Raw genomic sequence first — 27,912 nt, 5'->3', positions numbered from 1 at the left:
TTTCTGTGCAGAGTGTGGACGTTCTTCCCATGTCTGAGTGGGTTTTCTCTGGGTTCTCCGGGTTCTCCGGGTTCTCCGGCCTCCTCCGTGAACATGCAGTTCAGGTGAATGCTCGCACCAAATTGTCTGCAGGTGCACGAATGATTGCTTGTCTCTATCACGTGGCCTTGCGATGAGCTGGCGCCACATCCGGGGTGTACTCCTCCTCTCACCTATAGCCAGCTCAGACTGATGCACCTCAGTGAATACTGTTAATAGAACTGTCAAGATGTTATATTGGGTGCCTTTTAAATCTATACCTAAGTACTATATTCATAGTACGTATACATATATCATTGTATTTGAAGTATATATATGTGGGGTTTGTTTCTAACAGTTTGCAGGTTTCGATGCTTTAAATTACTGTCTTGTGCGCACTAATCAGGGAAACAAAGATAATTTGACAGACAGACAGACGGAGAGAGAGAGAGAGAGAGAGAGAGAGAGAGAGAGAGAGAGCGAGGGAGGGAGAGAGCATATGGTCTGGTGACGTCACTCCGGACGTTCTGTCAAGCGACAGCGCTGCCGGTTTGTTTGTTTGCGTAAAAATTGGAATTATTTTCCGCGTATTCTCGCTGCGTCCCTGGAGCCCGGAGCACCAGCCGCCAGGACGATGCGCGCCGTCGCCGTCGCCGGCTGCCTGCTCGCCGCCGGCTTCAGCTGCTACTTCTACGGGAGCGACGTGCTCTTATCGCCGCTCCGCATCTCTGTTGCAGAACCGTCCATGCCCGAGGCGGGAGCTGCTCCGCGGCGGAGCCCGCAGGGAGTCCCGTACTCCGACCTCCAGCACGTCGTCAACGCCGACGGGCTGCACCTGTTCTGCCGCTACTGGGAGCCCAGCGGTCCGCCAAGGTCAGAGGAGAACTGTGCGGGGAAACACCTTGCTCCAACGCCTCTGTCGGTGATATCACCATGTGATGGTGAAATGAATGAATGAATGAAAGGATGGTGAAGTCATGTGATCAGGATCAGGAGCTGACGTGTCTTAGATTACATTCTGAGGACAATGATGGTAATCTGAAGTAAACCCTGCCTCTTTCTCTCTGTCTATGACACAACCTGTTTTTTTTACTACCAGAGAACTCATGATTCATTGCGGTCATGACCTTAAAAGAGGAACTTATTCAATCCGCCAACTATTGGTGGCGTTAGAACTGCTTGTCCAACCTGCACACTGCCTCTCACTGGCCTGGATCTTTATTCAGAGCTATCATAACAGAAAGAAGTGCCTTTGCAAGATGTTGAATTAATCACGTGGGGACCCAGAAACTTCTCTGTGAATGATTTATATCAAATCTGAACTCTTTATGAGAGGAGGAATCCTCTGTAGAGGGGAGAGGGAAGCTAACCCAGTCAAATTGCGTGCGACTGGCTCTCAATATTAGATCCACAAAACCATGCAGGTCAAGACAAAAAAAATACAATTTAAAATGGATTAAAGTGGAAATAGCCAGCATCCCCTTCCACAGAATTCACATCTGGTATTCTTCTGGCCGACGCCGCTCTCACGAAGACAAACCGGATTGATTTGTATTTTCCTTTGAGTGGCATCTTTCATCAACGCGGGACACATTGTCCCGCCTTCAGTCCATATTGGAGACGTGAAAGCAGATCATAAAATGCTGCCAGGCTTGTAGCCTCCATTGTCCCTGGAGATTTTGCGCCATGGTGGCAGACCAGGAAAAGAGGCTCACAGGGAAGCATTCTAAACACTGATGTTGCCATTGTTGTTTAGTCAATACATAGTTTAATCAATATTCCCCTCATAAGGATGTGTAAATGCAAAAAAATAAACCTTATTACCAGTAAAATAAACCAGCACTTTATTCTGAAATCCCTACTTTCTACTAGTTTGGCCCGCAGCCTGATGCACACATGTAGCCTGAAGCCTGATGCATGAAACCCAATGCAGATGTCACACATTTGCTAAGAAGCCACACACAGTTGCACATTGTGTGGAAGCACAGGCGGAACAGGAAGCCCACAGATCACTAGCATTCAAGATATGACTGGTCGCACACACACACACACACACACAGACTGCTGTGTACTGGTGTGTACTGTAACTTCTCCGTGAACCGCGGCTCATCGGGAACCGCATGCTTAATGTGATTTCATGTGTATTTGTACGAGCCCGTGTTTAGCCTTCTGCGTGGCTTTGGATTGAACTTCTGTACTTCACTTGTGATGACACACATATATATATACACAGACCTCCGAAGAGGCAGTGGGACAACTATTTGTCCTTCTATATATTTACTTTTCACCAGTAAATCGAGTTGTTTTGGAAGCAGAACGCCGACTCGGTGCCGGCGCAGGATCGCTGCAGAGCTCTCTGCAATCATACCTGTTTCAGAGCCAGAGCTCTAAATGGCTTACATAAGAGCTCTCTCACTGGAGGCCGGCCAGTGGCCGTGCTAAAAATGGATACAGCCATGCCACAGAGAGGCTTGCCAAGTATTTGCGATGTAATTATGTTTTAATCCATCCGCCATTGTTGCGTGTTTTTTTGTTAGCTGATGATGTGCTATCTGTGGAGGGATGTTGCTGATGGCAGATATTATGTATCTTGACTGATGTGTGACTTCCAGAAGGATGTATAAATTCTTCACTGATTCCCAGACGGGTGAAAATATTTCCCATGATTCAGCACCTCCTTAAAGCTGTGTGAACCGCGCTTATTGTTCGATGCGGCTGCGCCCTGACCAGTCGATCCCACGCTGCTTTATTGGTCTATCTACTATAATATGCTGCTGCTCACGCAAGGCCCCAGCAGACATCTACATGCATCATCAGGTGAAAGTAAAGTCCAGCGCCAAGCCTCTCTGCTCCTTTCATGCTGATTCATGACACTGCTAACCCGTAAAACATCGGTCCTGTTTCCCAAACTCATCAGTGAAGCAATAAAAAGCTCCTGGACAAACGGTGCTGCTGCTGCTGCTGGTGTTCCGTTTTAACGTCGCGGGTGTTTCCTGACGTTCAGCGGAGAATGAGAAGGTTGATCTCTTCAATGTGACAGGAGTCAATCTACTGACTGTGTGTGTGTGTGTGATCTCCTCTCTACTCATCGAGATGCTTGTGTGTGTGTGTGTGTTTTTTTTTTTTTGAGGTGGGGGGGGGGCACTTTATGAAATTGGATTGGAATGCATACACACTTCTAAAGGGGGAAACAGCACAGGGTTGGATAAATCTGAAGATGTCCCCGGAGCAGTGTTTTATATGGATGGGATTAAAGTAAAGTAAAAAAGTAAATAAGCCAGAGTCTGTAAATTTGTAGAATAAACCAGGAGACAGTAAGCATCAGTTTAACAAGGAAATTGTGTCAGTTTGAGAGTGGACTCAAAAATGCAACTCGGGCACGGATTCAAATTTTAAAGAAAGGCTTTTACTCCCACACAAATGAATATAAAAACAAATACAGGGAGGGCCAGGACAGGCGGGCGTCCGAAGTGCAATCAACTAAAAATCAGAGCCGTATAAATAATGATGGTAGCAAGAGCTATATAAAAACAAACCTATGCATCGACGGGCTGGCGTCACTAACTAAAGACAAAATGAATGAGCACAGCTAAAAGAATAAAGAATAAAATGACGGCCTGCAAGCAGGTGAGTTTGGGAGCCGGGAGGCCAGATGTGCAGGATTGCGGAAGAAACGGACATGAAGCTCGCTGAAGGGATAATCTGACGAGGGTAGAGAGGAGACGTAATGGAGCTCGGTTGATGAGGAAGGAATGAGGATCAGGTGTGTCCGGAACATCCAGCCAATCCTGCCTGCTGCAGGCCGGGGCGGGGTCTAGACACAAACCGAAACAGGTGGAGGAGAGGAAAACATGTGGAACGAATGCAACAAAGAAGATATTAATAGAGATAACCCGAACAGAAATCGCTAATGCCAACTGCAGTTAATCTATACAGAGCCTTAAGAGCGTTACATTTGCCCGGCTGTGCTCCCCAAAGCAAAAGAGACTTGTTTTCACCACGTATTTTAAATCTAAACAATGAATCTGAAAAAAGGTTATGGTTGGATCCAGATCCAGATCCAGAGTTATTTATCTTGTGAGCTGTCCAGACTACCATGCAGTGTTGTACTGATGATGGCTGTTACAGCTTTCTGCTGCAGGGAGATGACCTTGATTTTTTTTTTTTATCTACCAGCCCATCACGGATCCCCAGAGTGCTGAGCAAGCGTCACAAATCACTCTCTCTCCAGTCTGTTGGCTCTCACATAGTCTACACGCCACCACGAAACGCACACTCCGTTTCTGAACTCACACTCACCACGAAACACACACTCCTTGTCTGAACTCACACTCGCCACGAAACGCACACTCCTTGTCTGAACTCACACTGGCTCAGCTCCCTGCAGTCTCCCAATCAACAAGTTCTCAGCGGTCTGATTGTTTGCGGCCTCCAGACTTACTGCATCACTCAGATTAGGGATTGAACACACTGTGATGCTGCAAGGCTCTGTAGAAGCAGCACAGCTAGAAGCTCACACTATTAGTACCATTATTAAGCATTGTGCATAAAAGACCTTTGGTATGAAGATGAAATGACATTAGAAACTAATTAATTACTGAGGCATTCAAAGTGTGTGCTTCCAGCTGTTCTATGTTACTTTCATTAATGGAATAATGACATTTATATAAATATATTATTTTTCACTGACAGGATCAGTGTCCTATCAGGAGCCGGTGTGGCGCTGAGGTTTGATCCAATAAATAACCGAGAAAAGACACGTCTCAGTTTATTTAAGACGGCGCTCTGGTGGGGGGTACTCATCACAGTGATCATGATTAACTGAGTCTGTGCATGATAACGGTAATGCGAGATAATATAATGTCACTGGATCATATCCTCTTATTGGCCATGTCTGTCACGTGGGTTGCGAGAACTCGAAAGCAAAATGATTTTGACTGCTTCCAATAATTACCTTCACATTTAAAGCTTTTTATGAATCAATCTGATTAGGGATGCGTGTTAATGTATTTCGTTCACCCGACACAATAACTGATGATTACCTCCTTCTCAGAGTCGATAGTAATAGCTGATGATTTCACCATTTTGTGCCGTGTGAGGACGCCAATAATCTGTCCTGTAGTGTGTATATATATATGCACCAGACCAGAGGCTTAGCAAAGGTAAAGGATTTAATATTCAATTGCTCTAATAACATTTGTAGTGTTATAACCCATAGACGCTTTCCATACCCAAAGGAACTTTTATTTTTAAAATGGACAGGGGAGTGTAATGGCAGCATTTGTTTCAATTCCATATTAGTATCAGTTAAAGGGCGCTAGTAGCCTGCATGCTATCTTATTTTGTTGAAGGTCACCCAGCCCCAGCTGAAAGTGAAGAATGTTCACTTAAAAAGTCAAAAGTACAGTACTACCTGGACATACGAGTATATGTCATTACCGAGCTCGTAACTCAAATCTCTCATATGTCAAATCAATTTAAATAAGTTTAAAAACAGCAAAATCAACGGACTTAACAATTGGGGAAAAACGTTTTAAATCTCTATATAGATACACACACAGTCATATAATAAATGATATACAGTATTACTGTAATATAAAATGTGGTTTTATTATGAGTTTTACCTTTAAAACAGACGATAGCGCTAACAGGGAGGAGGGAGGGGGACGGTACGTAACACTTTATACAGTAATTGTACCTTTACACGTACAATTACATCAACTCAGACATACTAGTTCTGCCTTTGGAAGGCTTAGTGTTCTTGATAGCATCCTTCTGTTTGAGGATTGTACATATTGTCGATGTACTCCCCCGTACTGGCGTGCCAGATCACTAATGCAGTGAAGCATGAAATTGATCATTTCATGCTTCATCTCCATCATCATCATCATGTGTATTTTTCTTGTCAGTGCCATCCTTACCACTCTCTTTCTTTGGACCCATTACTTACAAGGAATACTCGCAGACGCACAATTTGAGATGGCCGCATCTCAAAAGCAAAATATTGCTCGTATCTCTGAACACTCGTATGTGAAAGCGCTCGAATGTCGGGGTATGAAAGCATCGTCTGCCACAGGATCCCACGGACGGATAGTAAAATAGATGACATTTTGTTGTACTTGTAACAGATATCTAACCATCGGTCAGTCCTCCTGGAGTGGGTTATGAAGGCCAAAGTTTACCCTTCGACAATGAGGGTAACGGTTGGTAAATGAATGTTATCAAGCAGCACATAGGTGTGTCATTAGTACAAATATTGACTGTTCTCATGAGTGTAATTGTCCTTCTGGGCCCGATGGCTGACATCAACAAAGATAAAGACATACAAAACATGACCTTTCTGAAATTGTTTTTATTATATTATTTTACTCGGAACCAGGAAAAGTAGGTGAAAGGGGAGGGCCAGCTACAATGATTGACAGACGTGCAGGCTGTGCATAAACACTCACACACACACACACACACACACGCGCGCACACCCATCTGACAGGTCCTGTCTGCGGTTTTGCTGATAGTGTCTGGATTCCTTTCCTGTTTTGGTTCATGTGCTTGACTGACTTCTCGGCCGCTCTTCCCTCTGAGAGCTGGAGATCATTACGCTGCACTTGTAGACACAATTGCCTCCATGTTTGGGCTTGGGAACACGTTTTGGCTGAGTAATGGAGGGCATAAATTTTAGGGCCTATTGTAGTCCAATAAAATTCACGAGGTAGCTAATCCCAAGTGCCTGTTCTGAATTAATATGAGACGATGAAGGAAGAGAATTACTTCGGAGTCGGCTTTCAATTGTCATTCCACTGTTGCTCATATCATGAAGCGACTTAATGATTTCATTAATATTATAAGCACTAACTAATGACTCCTGCCTTCAGTGCAGCATCAGAGACCGCCTCGCCATTGTTCACCAACGGAGACGAAAAGAGTTTGAAAGACAAAGACAAACAATCATTTGCGAATTTGGAGTCGCCAATTCTTCTGTAATTATGATTTTGGTGGTGGGTGGAAGTTGGAGAACCCAGAGGGAACCCTCAGTCTTATCCAGGGTGCACCCGGCCTCCGCCCGTAGTCAACTGGGATCAGCTCCGGCATAAATACGGGACCCTGATTTAGATAAGGTAATGAATGAATGAATGAATAATTATGTGAGTAATTTCAAGTTTTCCTTTTCCCAGTGTCTGATCAGGAAAGCAAAGTGTTGCTTACAGAACAGAACAGAACTTAAAACAGAACTGTCAACAATCCATCAAGGTAGATTTGACATGGAAAAATAGATTTGCTTTTCCCTCCTGAGGGAATCCTCTGTGGGAACTGATATGAATGAACTGATTTAATGGAACCATTGAGTGTTGGTGTGTTCTGGTCAATAATATGACATCACTTTTATCAAGTGTTGCCACATGCCCTTGGAGACTATTCAGTTAACTTTAGCTCGGGGCTAAGAAGCTTCTAAGAGCTTCGCTCATCCTTCTGCAACTGATTTCCTGTTTCTTGCCTTCCGTAAAGCTTCATTTCATTGGTCCTCTCATGTCTTTTCCTTTAATCTTTCCACCCCTCCTAAATGTGCATCCAGGGACTGATGTGGCCAACAACCCGCATACACACACACACACTGTAGCTATATGTGGTGCTCATCATTTTACTCACACAAGTGCTTCATTAATCATATTAGCATGTCTGGGCTTGCTCTGGCTCCTCTCGTCACCCAGATCAACAGAGTCTAAAGTGTTAATACAACACTGCAGTGGGTTTATGTAAGGCAACATCTACAAATGCTAATGACCCTAACTCCCCGAGGAATGTGTAACGGCCATCATTTATTTAATGTGAAATAACATAGTGTTGAGGAGAACAATCACAGCTTTCGTCGTTTGTCATAATTACAGTATTAATTACAGACTGTAGTTGAAAATGTGAAAAAAAATCTAAAGCTATCTCAGCTAAAAGGTGAAAATTACCACTCGTTTCCTATGGAGTGAGTGAAATAAAGAAGGTAAGTAGATCTGTTATTGGCTTGGTAACTGGCATCACATGCCTAAAAAGCATTTTTGCATGCCATGTGGATTAAAGGAACGCTGCAGAATGTGGCACAGTTGGGAAGTTTGTGACTTCCTGAATAATCTTGGAGCGGCGGGTCAGCGTTGCATTAAAAGGATTCGGGTCCCGGCTCGGTTATGGCCCGTGGTTATTTGGAGGAGCTCTGAGAACAGGAAAAAGAGAGGGACAAAACTCTCTCTTTCCCTCTCCGCGAGGCTGGTTAGAAGCCATGTTGTTCCGGCAACAGAAACTGTGGGAGACAAGTGGGTCTCCGGTTCCCATGAGGGATGAGAGAGGGAGAGGAGGTGTGAGAAGGAAGAAGAATGTTTTCTCATTACTGGAAGATTAAAGTGGTTTCGACGTCGCACAAAATGACCAATGCATCTTTTACAAGGCACTGCGAGCCTCTGAGGGTGACACAGGATAGGATTTAGTGTTGCCGTGTCGATGCTCCACTTTCAAGGCAGAAACGTCCACCTGTGAAACTGTGCGATCCCGACACTCTCGCCGAGTGCTGAAAGTAGCTTTCACCTCATAAATTATTTTATCATCACAAAATTAATGAGCGCATTTGATAAGTTATGTATTTTCTGTGACTGTTGGTCAGATAAAAAAAAAAAAAAAAGTACATTTAAAACATCACCATGGCAACTGGGAAGGTGTAATAGGCAGCTGTTGTGTCTCAATACAAAATGTATATTTATTTCTACATGCATTTTTTATTATGTTCACCTTATTTATATAAGTAGTTGAAAGATGCATCAGTAATAAAATTATCATACATTTTATGGCCGTCAGCAGATTATATTAATTTATATTTATGCAAAATGTCCAATGAAATGGTGAAGACAAGTCAAAATTGATTAGTTTTTGTACGTGAGTCATTGCGGGGGGGTGACACCCATCCCTTCTGTTAGCTCACATGTTCCAGCATCTCGAGTCTCAGGCAGAAACCATTTGGTTGGAACTCTCAACGCCGTTCTGACGACTCCATGAGGAAAGATGAGATGCTTGTGGTGCAGATGATCGTGTCACTTACAGCCTTCCGACACTTTGGAGTGAGTCTTTTTCCAGTGCCGTAGGTAGTCTTGGCTCGGACGGATGAGAGCCCACAGCGAGGTGCATCTGCCCACCCGGGCCGGGGGGGTGGTTCAGGTTGACTTCTGACTAAGGCGCTGAAATGTCACAGCCTGTTGAAGCAACACTCGTTCCCAGCAGATGCCTCTTGAGCTTCACCAGACTGCTTTTAGCAAAGTAGAAATAGGAGGCAGCTTTGCACAGCTACTGATGACAGCTGAATATTGTCACCCGTCTGCAGATGCCTGTAGCGGAATGAAAGCCGGTCTCTGTTCAGGATCCGTTTCTGGATCATTAAATGTCTTTTTATAGGTAATCGTTTTCACACCTGACCAAGCGGACTCGGTTCCATTGGGGAGCTGAAAGTCCCATCATTGTTGCATTCCTCACTTGTATCGGTTCTGCTTTCACACTGTGATTTCCAAAGCAAACCGAACTTTCTGAGCAGCATCACGTGGTTGAAAGTGGCGCTCGTTGATTGGACAAAGTAGGAGGGGAAATCCCTCCCTCTCCCATGTTTGTTTCGGTTTGTAGTGCGCGCTGTACTTCTTCTACCCTAGCGTTCTCCGTACATTTGGTCCTGTGATTGCTCCTGTGAGCTTTCACACCGCATACGAACCGAACCAGGGTTCACTTGGGAGCGAACCAAGACTCACGTTTTCAGGCGGACCAGAGTTCGCTTGTTTGATCGGCACCTGAGTTCGGATGAGCTTTCACACCTGCCCGAACGAAGCGTGCTATGCGAGGAAGCGAACTCTGGTCCATGTAAAGCGGACCAAACAGCTCTGGTGTGAAAGCGACTTTAGTGTCCCTCTCTCACATTGGTTTTTGGAAGGGAAACTGACAAGAGGAAGCAAGGATCAAGGAATTTCAGAAACAAAGACCAAAGTGATATTTAGCGAGTGTAGAAAAGACAAATGTCACATCGCAGCTCTGTGTCCGGTGGAGTGAGTGGCGTTTTTCCACTGGACAGTCGTCAATACAGTGAACTCAGATTAGCCCCATTAATCCTCAGCAGCTCCTCAGCTCACATGTTAAATAACATAGCCCGCACAATGACATTCATTCACACGCCCATTCACACACACACAAACACACATTTGCTCCGAGTCACCGAGTTGAGAGGAAGTCTGAGCTTCAGGGGATGACAGAAAAAGCAATGGAGCAATTTGCTAATGAAGACTGATGAACAGCTCCTCTCATTCCACCCTTCCATTCCCACTCACTCGCTTTCTTCCCATCGCACCGTATTTCCTTTTCCTCTGACACTGAAAACGTTTGCGATAATCGTCTGCTGCTGCTGATTGAAGCAACTCACAGGAATCTCAGCACCGCTGCGCTGCTCAACGCGCACCGAGTCTTTAGTGCTGAGAGGTTGAAATAGGCGCTAAACTCAATGCAAGACTCCATAAAGCCGAACACAGCTGCAGCTTTGGGCGGTGGTGCTTCGTAAGCCTTCATCACCAATATTAGCTCCTGTTGCATTGTTCTAATGTTTCCCATTGTCATCATTGGTACTATGAAAATATAGCCGCTGTATTTGTTGGTATTTATTATTCGTCTCCTTCAGCAGAGTCAGGACGAAGAAGATGTGGCCTGAACTCAAGACGCGACCTCGATGCGTGCAAATAGAAAAGATGCTTCGGCACTATTATTCACGGGAGAAATTAAATCCCAGGACAAGGAACGGCACAATTTGCCCATGAGCAAAAAAAGGTTCAGGCAAAACCTGCAGGAGAACTTGGGGAAGTGCTTCGAGAATACATGATGAGGCACTTTTTTTTAGCTGTATTGAGGCAGATAGGAGGACAGATGGAGGATTGCTGCTGTCTCTGAAAGCATTCTCGTTTTTTTCCCCTGTCATCCTGCTGCTTAATATCCAGCTTTTCCACATTAAAAATCCCCCCCCCCCCCCTTCCATCATCAGAAGTCTTCAGCCGGAAACAGTTTGATAGATGACCTCCATGGCGGAGACGGAAAAGGAGGCTAAGTTTTAGCTTTGTGTTTTTGGACAGCTGAAGAAACATTCTCTCTCCTCTCCACCCTTCAGGGCCCTGGTGCTGATTGTCCATGGGGCCGGGGAGCATTGTGGGTCGTACGATGAGATTGCGCAGAGACTGAGGGATCTGTCCCTGCTGGTGTTTGCGCACGACCACGGTGAGTCATCAAACTAAGCACGCGTTGCCTTAACGCAGGCAGGTGCTTGCGTTACAACCTTCTGTTACCCTCCTCTTCATCAGTGGTTCAAACATCACATAGCATAGCCCCAAAGAAAGTCTGTCTGCTGCTCCATGCACGTTCTCTGTGAGTCCACTTGGCTTTTCTGTGGCTGCACGCTTCTCAGTCTAAAAACGTGTAACATGGGTGTTTAGCGAATCTAAATTGTCAGTAGGTGTGAATGTTTTTTGTCTTTCTGTGTGTGACTGCCCATCAACGGACTGTTGTTTGCTGTCTTTCACCCAGTGTCAGCTGGGAAAGGCCCTCAAATGGATAGACAATGGATCACTGCACACACACACACACGCACACAGTGTGTGTAGGCAGTTCAAATACACTGTGAAAGGAAACTTAAGTGTTGTTTGGCAACATGTGTTCAGGCCTCCACTGGATTCAAGCTGATCTTCATTCACTGGAGAACCAGACAAGCCGGTCAGAAAATGCCACTCCCTCCATTCAGACCTTCTTTGAGAGTTTGAGTCCTAATAAAGCAGCTTCATTGTATGTCACAGCCAAAGAAACCAGAGCAAAAATCATTATGAATGTACCTCAAACTGAAACGGCTGGGATGCAGATAAACCGGGTTCGATGGATGCAATGCAGGTTTGTACAGAACAAACCGTAGGATGGTCAAATTTTTCATAAAGATATATTTCAATTTCAGTAGGAAATGTGGGGGCCCACATGCAGACACCAGCCAAAGACACTTTTAATGGTTTAATGACTAAATTCTGACTGAAATAGGCAAACAAAACTCCTCCCTAAAAAACAGGAAACAACACCAATCCAAGGAACAGAAAAATCCGACAACACGTAGGAGTAAATCTAAAAGGCAATTGAAGAACAAAGTAAACATGTGCAGAAAGATATGTGGCAAAACAAAAACACAGTTAAATACGCAGGGTAATGACTCAATCGGAGACAAGTGGAAACAATCAGACGCTCCGAGTGGAGAGAAAGCAGAGGAAACTTGATGAATCAAGAGATGAGAGGAAACAGGACACACACAAAAAGGATGCACAACGTAGATAATTCAAGGAATGCAAGGGCAAAAATACACAAGAAAGGAAATGAAAATGAAATGATAAGTCAAAGGAAAAAAGAGCATGTCAGAATTTACCAGCACATTTTTAGCTTTTAGCTCAAAAGTGATTTCTCCACCTGAGCACCGATTCATAGCGTGGTCATAAATCCCTTCTCACTGTTCAGTCAGCTTCTCTTCAATTTATACAATTAACAAAACTCACACAACTGCCACAGTGCTCATATCGATTAGCTGAATGGTAAGTACTGATCGAGCAATAGGGAGATGATGGAGCACAAATGTGCGACCTTGGAGACATGAAGGAGGAGAAGAAGAAGCCAAGTTTCAGCACAGGTTGTAAATATTTCCAATGATGAAGACGACCGAGTTGTCGCAGACAGTTTGCTCAGCGACTCGGTGAACTGGAACACGTCCTTCTGGACATGTGTTCTTCGTCTTTCACACACACACACACACACACACACACACACACACACACGGACGCTGCTGCCAGACAGAGATCAGCCACTAAGATCTTTCACTTTTAATTCCTCTGTCACAATTCCTTCTGTCTCTTGTGTGTTTCTCCCTATTTATAGGACATTAAAACCTTTTAAAGTTACTGGAGGATTCTTTCAGCTGGCGCTGGTGGTGCAACTATTTACCAGAGATCTCCAAATTTGGCTATTTTGGCTGGTAAACAAACTAAAACTTCAACAGCTAAGTAATCCCAAACTGAAGCATATGAAAAAAAATTCTGGAGGTAGACAAAGTATATGGAAATCAGTTGTATAAATAATTTAATACTACATAAAGTAGTAGCAGAGATGTTTTATTATCAGGCAGCGGTGGAATATTCAGAATGGATTGCATGAGTGACACAGAAGGGCAGGCACAAGCATCCTGTTGCTGTTTGGTGGAGGGCAAAGCCTTAAAAAAAAAAAAAATGACATCATAGCTCAAATCCATGCTGGAATTCATCAGTTTGGTTTTGTCATTGTTTCGCCTTGGTCCATTACTTTAACCATTTTGAATCCAGGAGGACATTAAGACATACGCATTTCTGCTGTTGGTTTGTTTGAGTTCATTTCAGAATTAAGAAATCAGCAAACGTTAAACATTTTAATTACACACAGCGTTAAACAGATGTCATTTGATTCCTTATTTATATCTACATGACAGACAACCAGAAGAATGGAACGCTGAAGTGTGTCGGCACTCGGTTTAGATTAAAATATATATTCTGTGCGTAGCAATTACTTAAGCAATCAATTCGAGCTACAGAAAAACAACAACAAAAACATCTACTTCAATTTGGTGTATTAGAAGAAATGCGTTATGGGTAAATGATTCCATTTGGCAATGCACGTTTTGTGTTGTGAACCTCCTCCTATTGATTATGCTGCCAGTTTAATCATTGATGTACCTTCTATAGCACACTTGTATTTTGACACACACGACTGATGCTGCTCCAATCAGATACTCACTGTGTGAGAAAGCAGTTTATCTCAGTGGTTCCAGCGTTATTGTCTGACTGTGTGGATTCCGTGGAGTGTGCGGTTATTGATCTGATGTGCCATAGAGTGTGTCTTGATCGTGTCTTACTGCACCCTTGCTTGCAGCTGCTTTAATTAAACATTGATTGACACAAGCACAAGAACATACAGAGCACGTGACAAGGTTAGCATGCGAGGTGAGAATGCGTGAGCTGCGTTTTTTTTTTTTTTTTTTACGGAGCTCAACGGCATTATTGGTTCAACGGTCGCCATGGCAACCCAGCTCACCTTTCAGCCACCGCTGCAAAAAAAAAAAGCTCAGGGAAAACGCACGCAGAATATATACAAACACGTGTACGTATGTGCTCGCTTTCAGATGGTTAATGTCCTCTCCATGAATCCGTCTTCTTTTCAACCAATGCATCGCTGTCCAGACAGAGATGGAGGACAAAAAGCTGAGCTGTTGATGTGATGGACAAGAGAACCTTAAACAATTGTTTTTGTTTTTTTTCAGTCAGTCATTCATCAGAAACTCTCCAAGATTTCTAAAGACGTGGCCTTTAAATGCAGAATAAATGTGTAAATCATTCTTTTAATTGCAATGATAAGAATGCCGTTTCAACCCAATCCTATTATATGAGATGAAAATCCTTCTGCGTGAGTCGTAAAATAACTGAATTAAGTTTATAGACTTTGTCTTTACAGAGGAAAAGACAAATACTGAAATGGTGCATTCGGCTCAGTGGGTCCCTTAAGGATGTAAAACGTCTAACGCTGATATTAAACTGCCATAAACAATGTCCTTCTATGGTTGATATACTTGAATCTGCTGTTTTGCTTAATTTGCTCGGTTGAGAAAATGTTCTGATGTTTAATCGCGTAATAAATGGTGGCTGGTGGAAGGAAAGCCTGAAATAATTTTTCGTCTTTGCTCGTTTCGATGCAGACGTTTTTCTTTTCAGGACTTTAAAATCATTGCATTAAAAATTGAACGATGCCAGTTTCCTCACGGCCAGTCTCTTCTTTTTCCTCGCCCCTCCGCAGTTGGTCACGGTCAGAGTGAAGGAGACAGGATGAATGTCAAAGACTTCCAGGTTTACATCCGAGACTCCCTGCAGCACGTTGACCTGATGAAGTCGCGCCATCCTGACCTTCCCGTCTTCATCGTCGGCCACTCCATGGTAAGCCTCAATAGAGCGACTCCGGGTTGAGTTTATTTATATTGTTGTATTTCAAACTGCAACAGGTCGGGTCCTCCGTTAAACCCTCGCTTATACCTTTTACACAGTGACAGAGATTCTACTGAGGCTGCCGCTGGTTGATGAAAACCTGCAGCAGATGATGTGATGGGACTAATCAGACCTTCCCGAGGTCATTGTAGCTGCATGTTGAAGGAAAGGAGAGTTTGTGTAATGGCTTACCCGAGAGTGGGCCTCAAAATACAGAGACGTAGACCAAAGGAAAGGTTTTAATGAAACTTTAATGGAATAAAATAAAACACAAAACTAAGGAAAACCGGACGGGCAGGCGTCACAAAAAAAACACTGCCTAAAAAAGTGAAAAGCACGATACTAAAGGAAGGAACCGGGCTGGAGTCCAAGATACAAAAAACATAAATACACAGCCTAGAACGAACAATGTTCAGCAAGCAAAGAGTAACGGCAACATGCTCTGGAAACGAACCAACGAAGCCTGGAAGCGACGCGGGAGAGCAGGTTCTAAGGAGCGGCTGTTGATGATGGGCTCGTTGGAATCCTGCTGGTTCGCTTTCAGCCGCACCTGAATGGCGTGAGAGGAGAGAGAATGTGGTCCATGGAAACACAAATGAGCAAACCGCAGGTGCAGAACACTTTGTTCTTCTTCTCAGCGGGTCCAGAGATTTATAACATCATATTGTCGATGTCGATGTGTTATACAAGCCAAGTCTTTGTAAACATTTCTTTAGTGAGATTGATATATATATATATATCTTTTTTTTTTTCTCAGAATTCCATTGATTATTTTCAAATATATGCATTCATATTTTAGTCATATGTCGTTTGGCATTTTGGTAAATAACATTTCTTTCACACAAGCCTTTATGCCTTTGCCATTTTTGTGCCCCGTAATTATTCAGTATTATTTATATTCTGTGTTGTCCATATTGTTTTCCTTTAATGAATCTTGTGGTTGAGTATGTTTCACATTTTGTTTTTAAATGTAACATCTGACATCAGTGGACATGAAGCAGCTTCGCCCCCACGAGCGTGTTTCTGAGGGAAGCTCCTAAAAGTCTTTACTCTGAATGAAAGCAAACGTTTCTGTGGCTTTATCTGCTTCTGATAAGGGAAAAAAAGCTTGCATGACGGTCACAGAGTGAGGCAGCCCAAAACATAACGTTTTTAACTCATTGTGTGCCAGCCATTTTCAACTCAGCTATATGCTGAGTGGCCCAGTTTTTGCGCATTTTTCCCGATTTTCCAAGCCCAACATAATTTTCTGACTAAATGAAAGATTAACGTCTCTTCTTTCATCAGAAAAAAAATTGTGTTCCTACCATTTTTCGTTCCGGAGTTATTGGTCGTTGAAGAGAGGCAGATTTCAATGTCAGGGTTGGCGGTGAATGTTTGGGTTTCATAAAACGCCTTTAGACGTGAACGGCACTCAAAGAGTTAAACATCTAGCTCACAGCTTGAAAACAGTTTACAGGGCAGAGGACGGGGAATAAATGCAGTGTAATGGCAGAACTTCAGAGGGCTTCTCCATGATGAGAAGCGTGGAGCCTTGTTATCACGCAGCACAGCGGAGACCCGGCGGCTTTATGAGATTCAACAGGGAAAAAGGTTCCACAGCAGATATGAACATCTCAGTGATCCGGCTTGCTTGGAAATAGACAGATCTCTATTTGAGCTTGTTAAAGAAGAGCTGGCAGCAAACATGCATCAGAAGTAAGAACACGGACTGAATCATTTCAATATGCATGGAGTCAACTTTAAAGAGCAAAAAGCTTTTTATATTAACTGGTGTCTTTATTCGCGTTAATAGAGTGGCAAGTGTTTTACCAGAGTAATAAATCCTGAGCGAGAAGGAGAAATGTCTCTTTGTTCCTCTAATTCTTTATAACACCACCTCTTCTCTCTTTATTTAACCTCCATCAAAGAGGTTACGTTTTTTCCAACGTTTATCTGTTTGTTTATCTGTTAGCAGCGTAACTCAAAAAGTGGGATCTTGATGACATTTTCAGGAAATGTTGGGAATTTTACCAGGAACTAATTTTGGGGGGATGTTGGAGATGATCCAGAAGAGATCCTGAATTCTGGGTCACTTTGAAATGTTCATGAACATTTCAGTAAATAGAGCTTATAAATGTGTCTCTCAATGTCTCGGTTGATTATTGACTGAAGTTTATGAAATTTAACACATGTAGTGTGGGGGCCTCTATCTCACTAATGAATTTAATCCGGATTGGATCCGGATCGCAGGTATTATCGAGACTTTTTTGAAAAACGAGAGTGCACTTACATTTTGATTCGTAAAAAGCCTCGTCTTATAGCTGAGTCAATTCCACATCGGAGCAGGTCAACGGATTTGTTCTATCTTTAATTCCTGAGGAAATCGGGGTGAATTTTCACAACAAAACAATTTTGTTTTTGGACACTTTCAACAATATCTCTCTTATAGGAGGTTCAGTTTTTGCTGTCCTCTGCCAGGAATTAGTAGTGGGCAAATTGATTTGTTTTTATTTATACTTACATGGACGCGCAAAGCATCTGGAACGAGATTTATTTTCTAAGCACTTGTCACTGCAGGAATTCATCATCTTGTCATCATGAGTGTTTTAGGTGCTTTATTTTTTTTTTAAACCCCCAGTAAAAACTGAAACAACGAGTCTCACTTCACCAAAATGAAATAAATATCAGTCTCTTCCTCCTGTGGTGTCTTATAGAGGGAAAGAACTTGACTGATCGTTTAAGACCTAATGGCTCGTAAATGAGAAACCCATTAGATTCAATGAATGACTCTGTATCTGCAGAAATTATGGTTTCAGACAAAGTGCTTGTTGGAGCTGCCACAATGCTTAATGATTTGCTGCAATGCATTTGTTATCACAGGATCTATTTTGCTCACATAAACATCAATTCTGTGGAGTTCTTGCCGTCTTCAGCCTTGTTTATCCCATCCGGCTATTATTGCTAGAGCTAAATTAGCTCCTATTCAGCACCATGAGATGCTTTAAAACAATAGCCCATTTAATTCTGCTTTTGCTCGCGCTTTACTGGGAAAGATTGTGCTTACATAAAGACTGAAAGTACATTTGAAACAAGCCACGTTGGTAGGCGTGAAGGTGCAAACAGCTTTGTCCACATTAATCTGTGAACCTCCAGGCAGAGGCTGACATCAGACGCTGCAGTGTGTATTAATGAAGTCTTATATCCCCTCACCTTTCTTTCCTTCTCCGTTGATGTTTCTAGTGTTTGCTGCTGTTGTTGTTGTTGTTGATTTGTCTTTGTTAGGGGATCTTTACGTCAGTCACACCTCTGCATGTCATGACAGGTTTTCATGAAACCTTATAAATGAGTTGTCCAAAAAATGGAAGCACTGAATAAAGAAGACCAACTAGAGTTCTGTGGCTTCAGATTACTCTGTAATTTAATTAAAGGTCTGTCGGCTTCCGATGGAGTTGCTCTTTCTTCTGTGTACCTCATTTATCCTCTGCCTTGCTTTTGCTTGCAGAGACCTGCTTCCTTTTAATCTGGTTCCCGCTGCCCTTCTTTCCTTCAACATAAATACAATCCCAGACCTAAAGTTTGGGAGCCAGATGAAATGTTCTTGGTGTGTTTTTACAGGCCTCATTTCCCTGGTTCCTCTTTGTAGTGATTGTTCATCCTGTTTCTTTTTTTTTTTTTGGTCCCACGCTTCGGCATTGGTTTGAATCTCTGTTTTAAGGGCCAGAGATGACGCACGTTCTGCAAAACAATGGAAGCCTCCCGTGGATCCTACTGTATTTACAGACGCGCTGCTCCAAAGATAACATCCTGAGCAGACTGTGGAGAGGTTAGCAGTGTCCAGACACGCCTTAGGAATAAAGATGTCCCACTCCGGATGCATCACCTTCCGCACTGCCAGTAGCCATTCCTTCACAAAGCTCCTGAGCACTGCTGTAAATGCACGTGGTTAGCATTGTGCGACTTTTGTGCGACAAGTCACCAGTTCAACACAAGGCCACACAGACAGACACCCACTCATGCCCACACTCGTACCGATACGGACAATTTAGCTTGGTGGAGGGAAACCGGAGAAAACCCATGCAGACTCGGGGACACTCGGATAGTACCTGTACTTTCTTTCCATGAGGTAACAGCACTACCCACTGCACCATTGTGCTGCCCTGCCTTTTCTTTTTTGTGTGTGTGTTTACCAGCAAGTGCTTGTGTCCATTTAAAGTAACTTATGATGTATCGCCATCGTACCACACCCATAGCAAATAATGAATCGTCCTTATGAGTGCATTTCGGTGTGGTCCCAATCAAATTCTGCCTGCCTGTGTCATTGGATCCTTCATGTTGAATATCTAGTCATCAGCTCTACTCAGTGACCCCTGCTGCTGCTGCTGCGGTGGATCTGTTGCTGTGTGAGCGTCGTTGACAGACACTAGCTGAACCTGTTTACGGCTTGTCCTGGATCCATTTGAGTTGACCGTGAAGGAAAGCACCTTTGTCTCAACTGACAGATGTTAGAGTTTGATCCCTTTATGGAACAGGATCCTGCTCGTATGATATCAGTGCAGTAGGAATTCCCTGCATGTAATGTCAGTGTATTCACTACTGACACCCTGCAACGTCCGCAGGGAAGCTGTTTGACCCATATGGTGTCAGATATAATGTCGGTTTGCAAGCTCCTCAGACTGTTAAACAGTTCCACCCACTGTCAGACAGCAGACAATATGAGCATTCATCCTCTCCACCAGTTCAGAGAGGAAAACGTCTCCAGTGCTTCTTAAAGACTTCCTCTGTCCTCTTCCTCTCGTCACTATTCACATTTGGTCTGTCTAAAATTGGAGCCCACTGAACAAATGTGTGCATGTGTAGAATTGTTTTGCCTTTCGTTTGTCAGTAGATGTCTCATAGTGTCCGTACTTCTAGCTTGCGTTTGTGCAGGTGCTGGCGTAAACGGAGAAGCGTCGCTCTCTAATTCCGTGTGGGTTTATGCATGCAGGCAGTGACGAGCGTGAGCTTTAGAAAGTGAGATTCTCTAGTGGGGAATGTTTTGTCTATTAGTGCCTCTTTCATGACCTGAGCCTGATGAATATTCACACAAGTTACAAAGGGCCTCCACACAAACAAAATTCTAGCCAACTTGTGTCCAGAACCAAGGGGTTTGATTGTGTGTGTGTGTGTGTGTGTGTGTGTGACACTTGCATTGTTGCACTAGCAGGAAGGTGGCGTCATGGCCGCCACAGGGCTGCTAGAGCTGTTATTAACATAGCAGATGGGTACATAGTTCACGGTCGCATGCCTTCTCCGGTCTCTACAGAACAAGAGCAACAAAAAAGCAGGGCGTGCCTGTCCAATCAAAAGAGCCATTGTTTCATGTTCCTCTTGACCTCTGAGATGTATTCCGACTGGTCCTCCCATCAGAACCTTTCACCTACTTCCCTGAAATCTTGCCAGCCATGTTAGGAGAAAAGTCTTCTCTCGTTTCCTCTGTTAGATGTCGTTGAACCCTCACTGGAAAAAAGAAAATGCATTAAAATGTGCGCTTTTATCTAAAGACTTGTGTCCATAACTATTTCTGTGTGATTTGGTCTCCATCATTGTCCCAGAACTCACACAACACCCATGGAAAATGTATCCAATTTGCATGGATTGTATTTGTAGCTGCTTTTCAAAATATCTCTTTTTTTTCCCCCTCTCAGGGTGGCGCTATCTCCATCCTGATGGCCTGTGAGAGGCCTGGGGATTTTGCTGGAGTGGTTCTGATTGCTCCAATGGTCCAGATGAACCCAGAGTCAGCCACACCATTCAAGGTACCGCACCTTCACTGATGTAACACTGACACCTTGTGTGGCCCTAAAACAGGCAGTTGTATTCATTCATTCATCTTTTGAGCCGCTTTGTCCGTTACAGGGTCGCGGGTCGTGCTGGAGCCTATTCCAGCAGTCTACAGGCGAGAGGCGGGGTTACACCCACACAATTACACCTATGGGCAATTTAGTGTAACCAATTTGCCTAATTTGCATGTTTTTAGTGGTGGGAGGAAGCCGGAGAACCCAGAGAGAACCAACAGGGAACATGCAGACTCCTCACAGAAAGGCTGTGTGAAAATTAAGTGCAATGTCTTGATGTGTTGTTTGCTGTTTGCAGGTTTTTTTGGCAAAGGTCCTAAACCACATGCTACCCAGCATCACTCTGGGATCCATGGAATCCAAATGGATCTCACGGGACAAGAAGCAGGTGAGAAATGAACGTTAGTCGGCGGGTGTCGGTGGGACAGCTGGATTGTAATTATAGCCTTGGTGCAGGTTTGCAACCTTTGAACGCTAAAGGTCGTACATCAAGTTACAGTCCTATTTATATGCAGCACCTGCATTTGGATTCTTTCACCACGATAACACACCTGGGTTTATCCCATCTGCATGTCAATGGGGTTTCATGGAAATCCATCAAGTCGTTTTTTGTCTTGGGTCCAAGGTCGAGAAATACAAAGAGAATCCATCCAAAATCCAAATCCCTGCTTAGACTGAGGCGAGACCAAAAACTAATGCTGGAGAGCTCACTAACATGAAAAAGAGATGAAAACACAAGGAGGGATGGTGCTCAACAAAATAACAACAAACTAGCAGAGATGACAAAAATACTCTTAGATGATCAGACAGAGCGAAGCTAAGTAGGAATAAACTCGAGTAACACAGAGTTAGTAAATACAGTAAAATCACCCTTCAAAATAAGAAAACCATGAAAAAACCTACATGAACAACGTGACAAACAAACTAGACATTGGCTTACTGGTGGGGGGGGTCATCTGCTAATTGGGATGGGAGTCACCCTGGTGTACCGGAGTCTCCAAGACAGCAGCTTCCAAAGAATTTGATCAATTTTTCATCGATCTAAAAATGCTTTTTGAGGCTTTTTGAGTCTCTCCTTGGTACTCAAAATACAAATTAACTGGGAACCACCTGCCAAATTGGATCAAGCTAAAATCTCACCGGACTCCCCCCCCAGAGAGGGTGCAGCATGCAGCTGGCCCATTATCTGTCTCTGTAGCCATAACATCTACACCCAAGGACAGGTCAGAGTGTTCTGTGGCTCTTATCTTCCACGCATGAACTCTACAACTAAATGTGCTTGTAACTGCAATGTATCCTATCCTATCCTAAAGAGGCATAGCAGCCTGTTAGTGCTCATGTGCCTGGATGTCCCTCTGAGATCGATAAAGTATTTTGATTCTGATTATGTTATATCACACATGAGATTAACACATGGAGGTAACCCAAGTTTGATTCTCACTGATGTGTTCATACATATATATATATGGAATTCAATTTGGAATTTTCTGTATGTTGGATGATGTATGTAACATGATGTTGGATAGTTAAAAGTCTGAACAAGTGTAGAATAATCAATGTTTTAACAAAAAAAAGAGCGTGCATTTTATATATGTATTTCCTGTGGAATTCTGTGTGTGATTACGTAAGAGGTCTCGTGTGTCTCAGCTCATCTTACTGTCACTGGATATTTAACGGAGCAGAGATACCGTCTCTATTAGAGTGGGACTTCCTTTGTGTGACTGATGGGACCGCGTGTGTACGTCGTTCAAATCAATTGGCGCTGCTAAATATAGATGTTTAATCGATACATTTTGTTTTATGCTGCCACTTTCCAAATGTCTGACAGAAGATGTTAAATGACAGGAAGTTGCTGCTGCGTTTATATGAAGAAATGAATTGGAAAGCTTGCAGGGTTTGTGACTATGGAGATATGTTTGTGGCTGAGTTCAGAATCACAGTAGATAAACTCTGTCTCATATCTCTTTGCCTCCACTTTCTGTCCTGACAGGTGGAGGCCTATGACGCTGATGAGCTTAATTTCCATGGCGGCATGCGGGTGTCGTTTGCCATGCAGCTGATGGGGGCGACGGCACGTATCGAGAGAGAGCTGCCATCCATCAGCTGGCCCTTTCTGCTGCTGCACGGCGACGCCGACAAACTCACCGATATCGGAGGCTCCATGATGATGTACAAGAATGCTGCCAGCATAGATAAGAACATCAAGGTAGGGAAGGTTTGTGGAGAGGAAATGTTCTTATTTAAGTCAAACAATTTTAGTTTGGAATATTCTGCTGTCAGTACGACGGCCTGGCCCCGTGATCAACTGGCGGCATGTCCAGGGTGTAACCCCCGCCGCTCGCCCGTTGACTGCTGGGATAGGCTCCAGCACGCCCCGCGACCCTGTAACCGCGGACAAAGCGGTTCAAAAGATGAATGATTGAATACAACTGGCTGTTTTAGGGCCACATTCAGAAAGAAAGAAAAAAGAGAATATCAGAAAATATGTTGGAGTTATTAGAAATGTAGATTTTTACAAGGATAAAGTAACAAAGACAAAAAGCAATATTATTACAAGACTACATTTGTAATTTCACAAAGAAACGAGTCCAAAGAAATGAGTCTGATAATTACAAGAGAAAAGCTGTAATTCTAACACACGGTATAGTTAAGTGAGAAATGGAGGCTCTTTCAGCACATCGCTTCAGGATTGTACTTATTTGGCTGTTTTTTAAACCCTGTTTCAAGGATGTCACCATTTAAAGTAAAAACATTGACGGCTTTGTGAAAGACAGAAATAAAAGCAAAAAACACTGATTCAAGTAGCGATAAAAGCCTCGAAACCCTCCTGACACACTCATCTTTCACAATTCCCTGTCATCGTTGTCATAACAGTGCGTTGGATGCTCAGGTGATGTGTGGATGTGTGACCTTGCTTAAATCCATTTCCCGGTGCACTATTAATGGCATCTTCCAGCGCAGAGCGAACACTCACCCAGAGCCATCTCCAGCAGGATGCCTTCACTGAACGACAGACTGGAGGCCGTTTGGCTGGAAGTTCAGACACTGTTTTATAACGAGGTTAATCACATGAGGGGCCGATGAGACGTAAAAAGCTCCGCTGAAATTAGTGGAGAGAGAGGTGAGAAGACATAAGTTAAGCTGACTGGAGCGCCTCGTCCCTCCTCGACTTTGTGGATGCCCTTCTAATTAGGCGGTGTTAATGAGGCGCAGGGAATACTTTAGCTCGTGTCTTATCAAAGAGGAGATTGATGCAGCGAATGACTGTGGTGTTCCAAATCCGATCTGGCGCTATCAGGAAGTCTGATTCGTTTCTTTTAAATATCTCTGTTAGTAATGCATGATGCCGTTTCAACCTCCAGTCATGACAACCTGGGCCTGCTTGAGCCGTCGACGAGGCCAAAGACTCGTAACGGCTAAGATTTCTGTTTCTAACCTGCAGCAAACAAAGCTCCTTGTTGGGTGTGTCCTGTCTCTCTGACCCCGTCTCATATCGATTCTGTTCAGGTGTATGAGGGAGGCTACCACGCCCTTCACCACGACCTTCCAGAGGTAGCCGAGTCGGTGTTGAAGGAGGTGACCGACTGGATCACAGAGCGCCTCCCAGCAGAGACAACACAGCAGCTGCAAGGCACCTAAAAAAAAACCTGCCTGCTGATACCAAGAGGCATAACAATACTACTACTGTCTGGGGGGGGGGGCACTTCTGGGTATATAGACTTCTATTATTTTCTCCACTGGACGAATACTATTCCGTATTTCAACTTCAACCAAGTTGCATTGATTTTGATTTTTGGATGATGCTCAGAAACCACTGCAGAGATGTAGGGAAATCTGGTCATCGGGGATTTGCTTCGCTTAATCTTCGTTAGAGCTCACTAAAATGAAAGCTCCTGTAATGTTTCTGCTGGGGTACGACGTGCAATAAAAATGTCTTTAGATCTTTATGCGCCACACGCAGTAACAGCAGTAGCGTGATGCACTATCGGTCTGCACAGGTAGCGCTGACATTCGGTCAGTTTGGGATCAACAGTTATAGTATGTACTTTGCTCCGTCCTCATCCAAAACCACCTTTGCTTCACATCCACAGGAAGTTCTATCATTTAAAACCACGTCTGAGACATGCAGCTCCTGCAGAAACACATACTGTAACAGGAGGACTACAGCTGAGCAGGGGAGCCGCTTTCTGTACTTGATGTCAAACTTGACTTTAAATGTGTTTTCAGAGAAACATTAGCAATAATTGGACAGGAACATACTTTTTTTTGGGGGGGGGGGGGGGGCAATGAACTAATATAAATGACATTTAAAAGCCATGACATGAAAGGATTTGGCCTTTTACAGGACAAGCTCGGCGGGCCGGATTAAAAAGCCCAAAGGGCCGTATATGGCCCCCGGGCTGTAGTTTGCCCATGCCTGGTTTAGTCTGTCCACATCTCAAATGTTCTACTTCTTTTTATGGGCTTCGTCTGAAAGATGGAGGACAGCTGGAGACTTTATAGCACAATCTTTCACAAAGCCCTGCTCAGAGTGCTTGACATAAAACGTATCGCAGACGAAATTCATCATCAGATGATAAAAGCATGTAAACACCCTTTGTAATAAATAACAAACATGAATAGGCCTGTAAATCGTGGGGACGTCGGGGCAGTCTCATCTCTGATTTCTCAGGCATCAAAACACATTTTGCCATACCTGACGTCAGGGTACATCGAAATGTTCAGACACATATTGAGATGTAATTCGTGCATCGGTCCCAGTGGGAGTCAGACTCTCGAAACCAGCTAGCTGCAGGGGTTTATATCACAAGCACAGCACAACACGATGTTCTCCTGATCGAACTGCAGAAGAGCAGATCGCACAAACAGGTCGCCATTAAACTCGGACTCCCAGCGGCAGCCCCTCATGTGGCAGTGAGTTTTAAGTGCTCTACCTGTCGGACTCCGTGAGCGCATGTTAATGGCATGGTTCACTAGGGGGTGGGCAGAGGTGGAGATGGAGTGAAGGAAGGAGAGCAGACAATTGAGAAAAAACAATTAGCATCATCAAGTCAAAAATAAGAGCGGCGCAAACTCACTGATGTTAATTCAAGCTGCTCTGCTGTTTGTACTGAAAGTGTGCTATTTTTCATTTTATCTCAGAATACTTTATTTTTTGGGGGGAGATTGTATGACATGAACATTTTCTTTTATATGTCAGCCGCTTGCAGGTATGTGTAATCTCCGAAACAATCCTCGCATCTTTATGACCTTGTACTGTAAATCTGTCCATGCCAGTAAACTTTATATGGATGAATTATATGCAGGTTTGCCATAATGAGACAGCCATGCACAGATGAACTAATAATCCAGTTGACTGTTAATCCTTTTTTAAATTTTATTATGAAGGAAGGTGTTTCCCTGTTCAGTTGGAGGCAGATAATGGAGGCAGGAAACCAATGAGCTGTCGCTCATCTAACGAAGGGAAATTAATTTGGCTTGTGGGTTTGTCCATGGGACCGTTGTTTTAGTACTTATTTTTTTAATCTTGACTTCATGACTGTTTGTAAGAAATGAGCTTTTGTATATATCATGGCGGACTAATAGCCACAGTTCCGTCTTTCTGGACTTTTATGAGATTGAGGTGCACTGCAGAGAGCAAGTGTACAGTTTGCATGAAGAGATTCAGTGCTCATGTAGAGCAAGGATTTAAGAGGCCATCTCCAAAATGCTGTAGAAGCATGAAAAAAGCAAGTTTAACCCAAACATCCACAGTAAAACACAGAACGTGAGGTTTTTAATGTGTTGTCATATCATCCCCTGAAAACTCTAGTCTACAGAACCGTCAGTTCAAATCCTGGTTTCACCAGCAGTGCTTATTTATTTGTTCTATTTCTATTGACCAGGCAGGTTGCATGATTATTGAACATCTTTGTAATGTACTGGATAATATCATATCATTCCTAACAACACTTGATGCAAATTGAAAAAATCAAGACTGTGATTTATTTTAAAAGTTCCTATTCTTATTTATCTTGTGTAGAGAATTTATCGGAGTTATATGTTTATATGTTACAATACATTGATTACACTTCATGGCGAGGCACTTTTTTAGACCATAAACAGTCATATTCTGTCATTTGTACCACTGGCGCTCAGCTATGCGAATAGAATAAAAGTTTTGAGATAGAACCTCAATGGGCATTATATACATGTACAGTCATAACCTCAACAAATGTAGGACAATGTTTCTATATGGGTTTGCATAGAGAGTATTTTAATACTATCTGTTTAAAATGGTGTTGTGTTAAAAAAAAAACACACTAAAGTTTGTCACAGAACTATGAATGTTTATATGTTTTATGTGAACTGTCTAACATTAGAATGTACTCGTTTCATATCAGGGTCTGATAAGCATGGTGTTACTGTTATGTTTGTTAAGTTTGGGGGTAAATAAAACTTCTTTCTTGGACTTGCTCTTCAGGAACTTCCACTTAAATCATCTCTTTTTCAGATCTCTGTCTTTTTTAAACCTTGAAATTAAAATAGACACAAGAGAGCAATTAATTTGTGGCTCAATACATTCTTTAAACGCTCTGTTACATCTCAAATGAATGAACATTTGGTCAAAATAAATTTGAGAACTAAGTTGCAGGTCTCAGGAAATATCAGGTATTCATTAATTCGACTTCAGAACTGCTTTTGTATTGGATATACATAAAGATAGGGCCCGCACGTCTGTTTCTACTCTTGACAATTTAAAGTATTGACAAAATATTGAAAGTCAAACTACATGTTACTAGAATGTTTATAATGACCATAATCCTTTATAGATTAAAATACATGACTGTGCAGCCCGAAATACTTCCCAGCATATAAAAATACACAAGGAAAATATCTTTACATCAGGCTCACCATAAATGATAATGATAAAAATAATAAGGCACTCCTTAAAGAACACATATCAGCCAGTAGATGGCGGTATTGTATCACATAGTTCATTCAATGATGCGCACACAAAA

At 43.2% G+C, this 27,912-nt stretch overlaps 1 protein-coding gene across 1 annotated transcript; it reads left to right on the top strand.

The window, feature by feature from the left end:
- Positions 1-652: 652 nt before the first annotated feature.
- On the top strand, positions 653-24,550 carry mgll (monoglyceride lipase). The gene is made up of 7 exons (XM_068749713.1): positions 653-891; positions 11,180-11,286; positions 14,911-15,047; positions 20,762-20,872; positions 21,210-21,299; positions 22,902-23,117; positions 24,419-24,550. Exons 1-7 carry the CDS (start codon positions 653-655, stop codon positions 24,548-24,550), a joined length of 1,032 nt encoding a protein of 343 aa, XP_068605814.1.
- Positions 24,551-27,912: the final 3,362 nt, after the last annotated feature.

This window comes from Brachionichthys hirsutus, chromosome 2 (genome assembly GCF_040956055.1).
Source record: "Brachionichthys hirsutus isolate HB-005 chromosome 2, CSIRO-AGI_Bhir_v1, whole genome shotgun sequence".
Taxonomy (NCBI): domain Eukaryota; kingdom Metazoa; phylum Chordata; class Actinopteri; order Lophiiformes; family Brachionichthyidae; genus Brachionichthys; species Brachionichthys hirsutus.
The sequence above is the reverse complement of the archived record's forward strand: the minus strand, read 5'-3'. Positions and strand labels throughout refer to the sequence as shown.

Bases quoted from the DNA above. Each gene is read 5' to 3' on its own strand.
- mgll (XM_068749713.1), top strand. From the start codon at position 653: ATGCGCGCCGTCGCCGTCGCCGGCTGCCTGCTCGCCGCCGGCTTCAGC. The intron at 892-11,179 runs GTCAGAGGAGAA...TCCACCCTTCAG, and splicing joins GAGCCCAGCGGTCCGCCAAG to GGCCCTGGTGCTGATTGTCC. The intron at 21,300-22,901 runs GTGAGAAATGAA...CTGTCCTGACAG, and splicing joins TCTCACGGGACAAGAAGCAG to GTGGAGGCCTATGACGCTGA.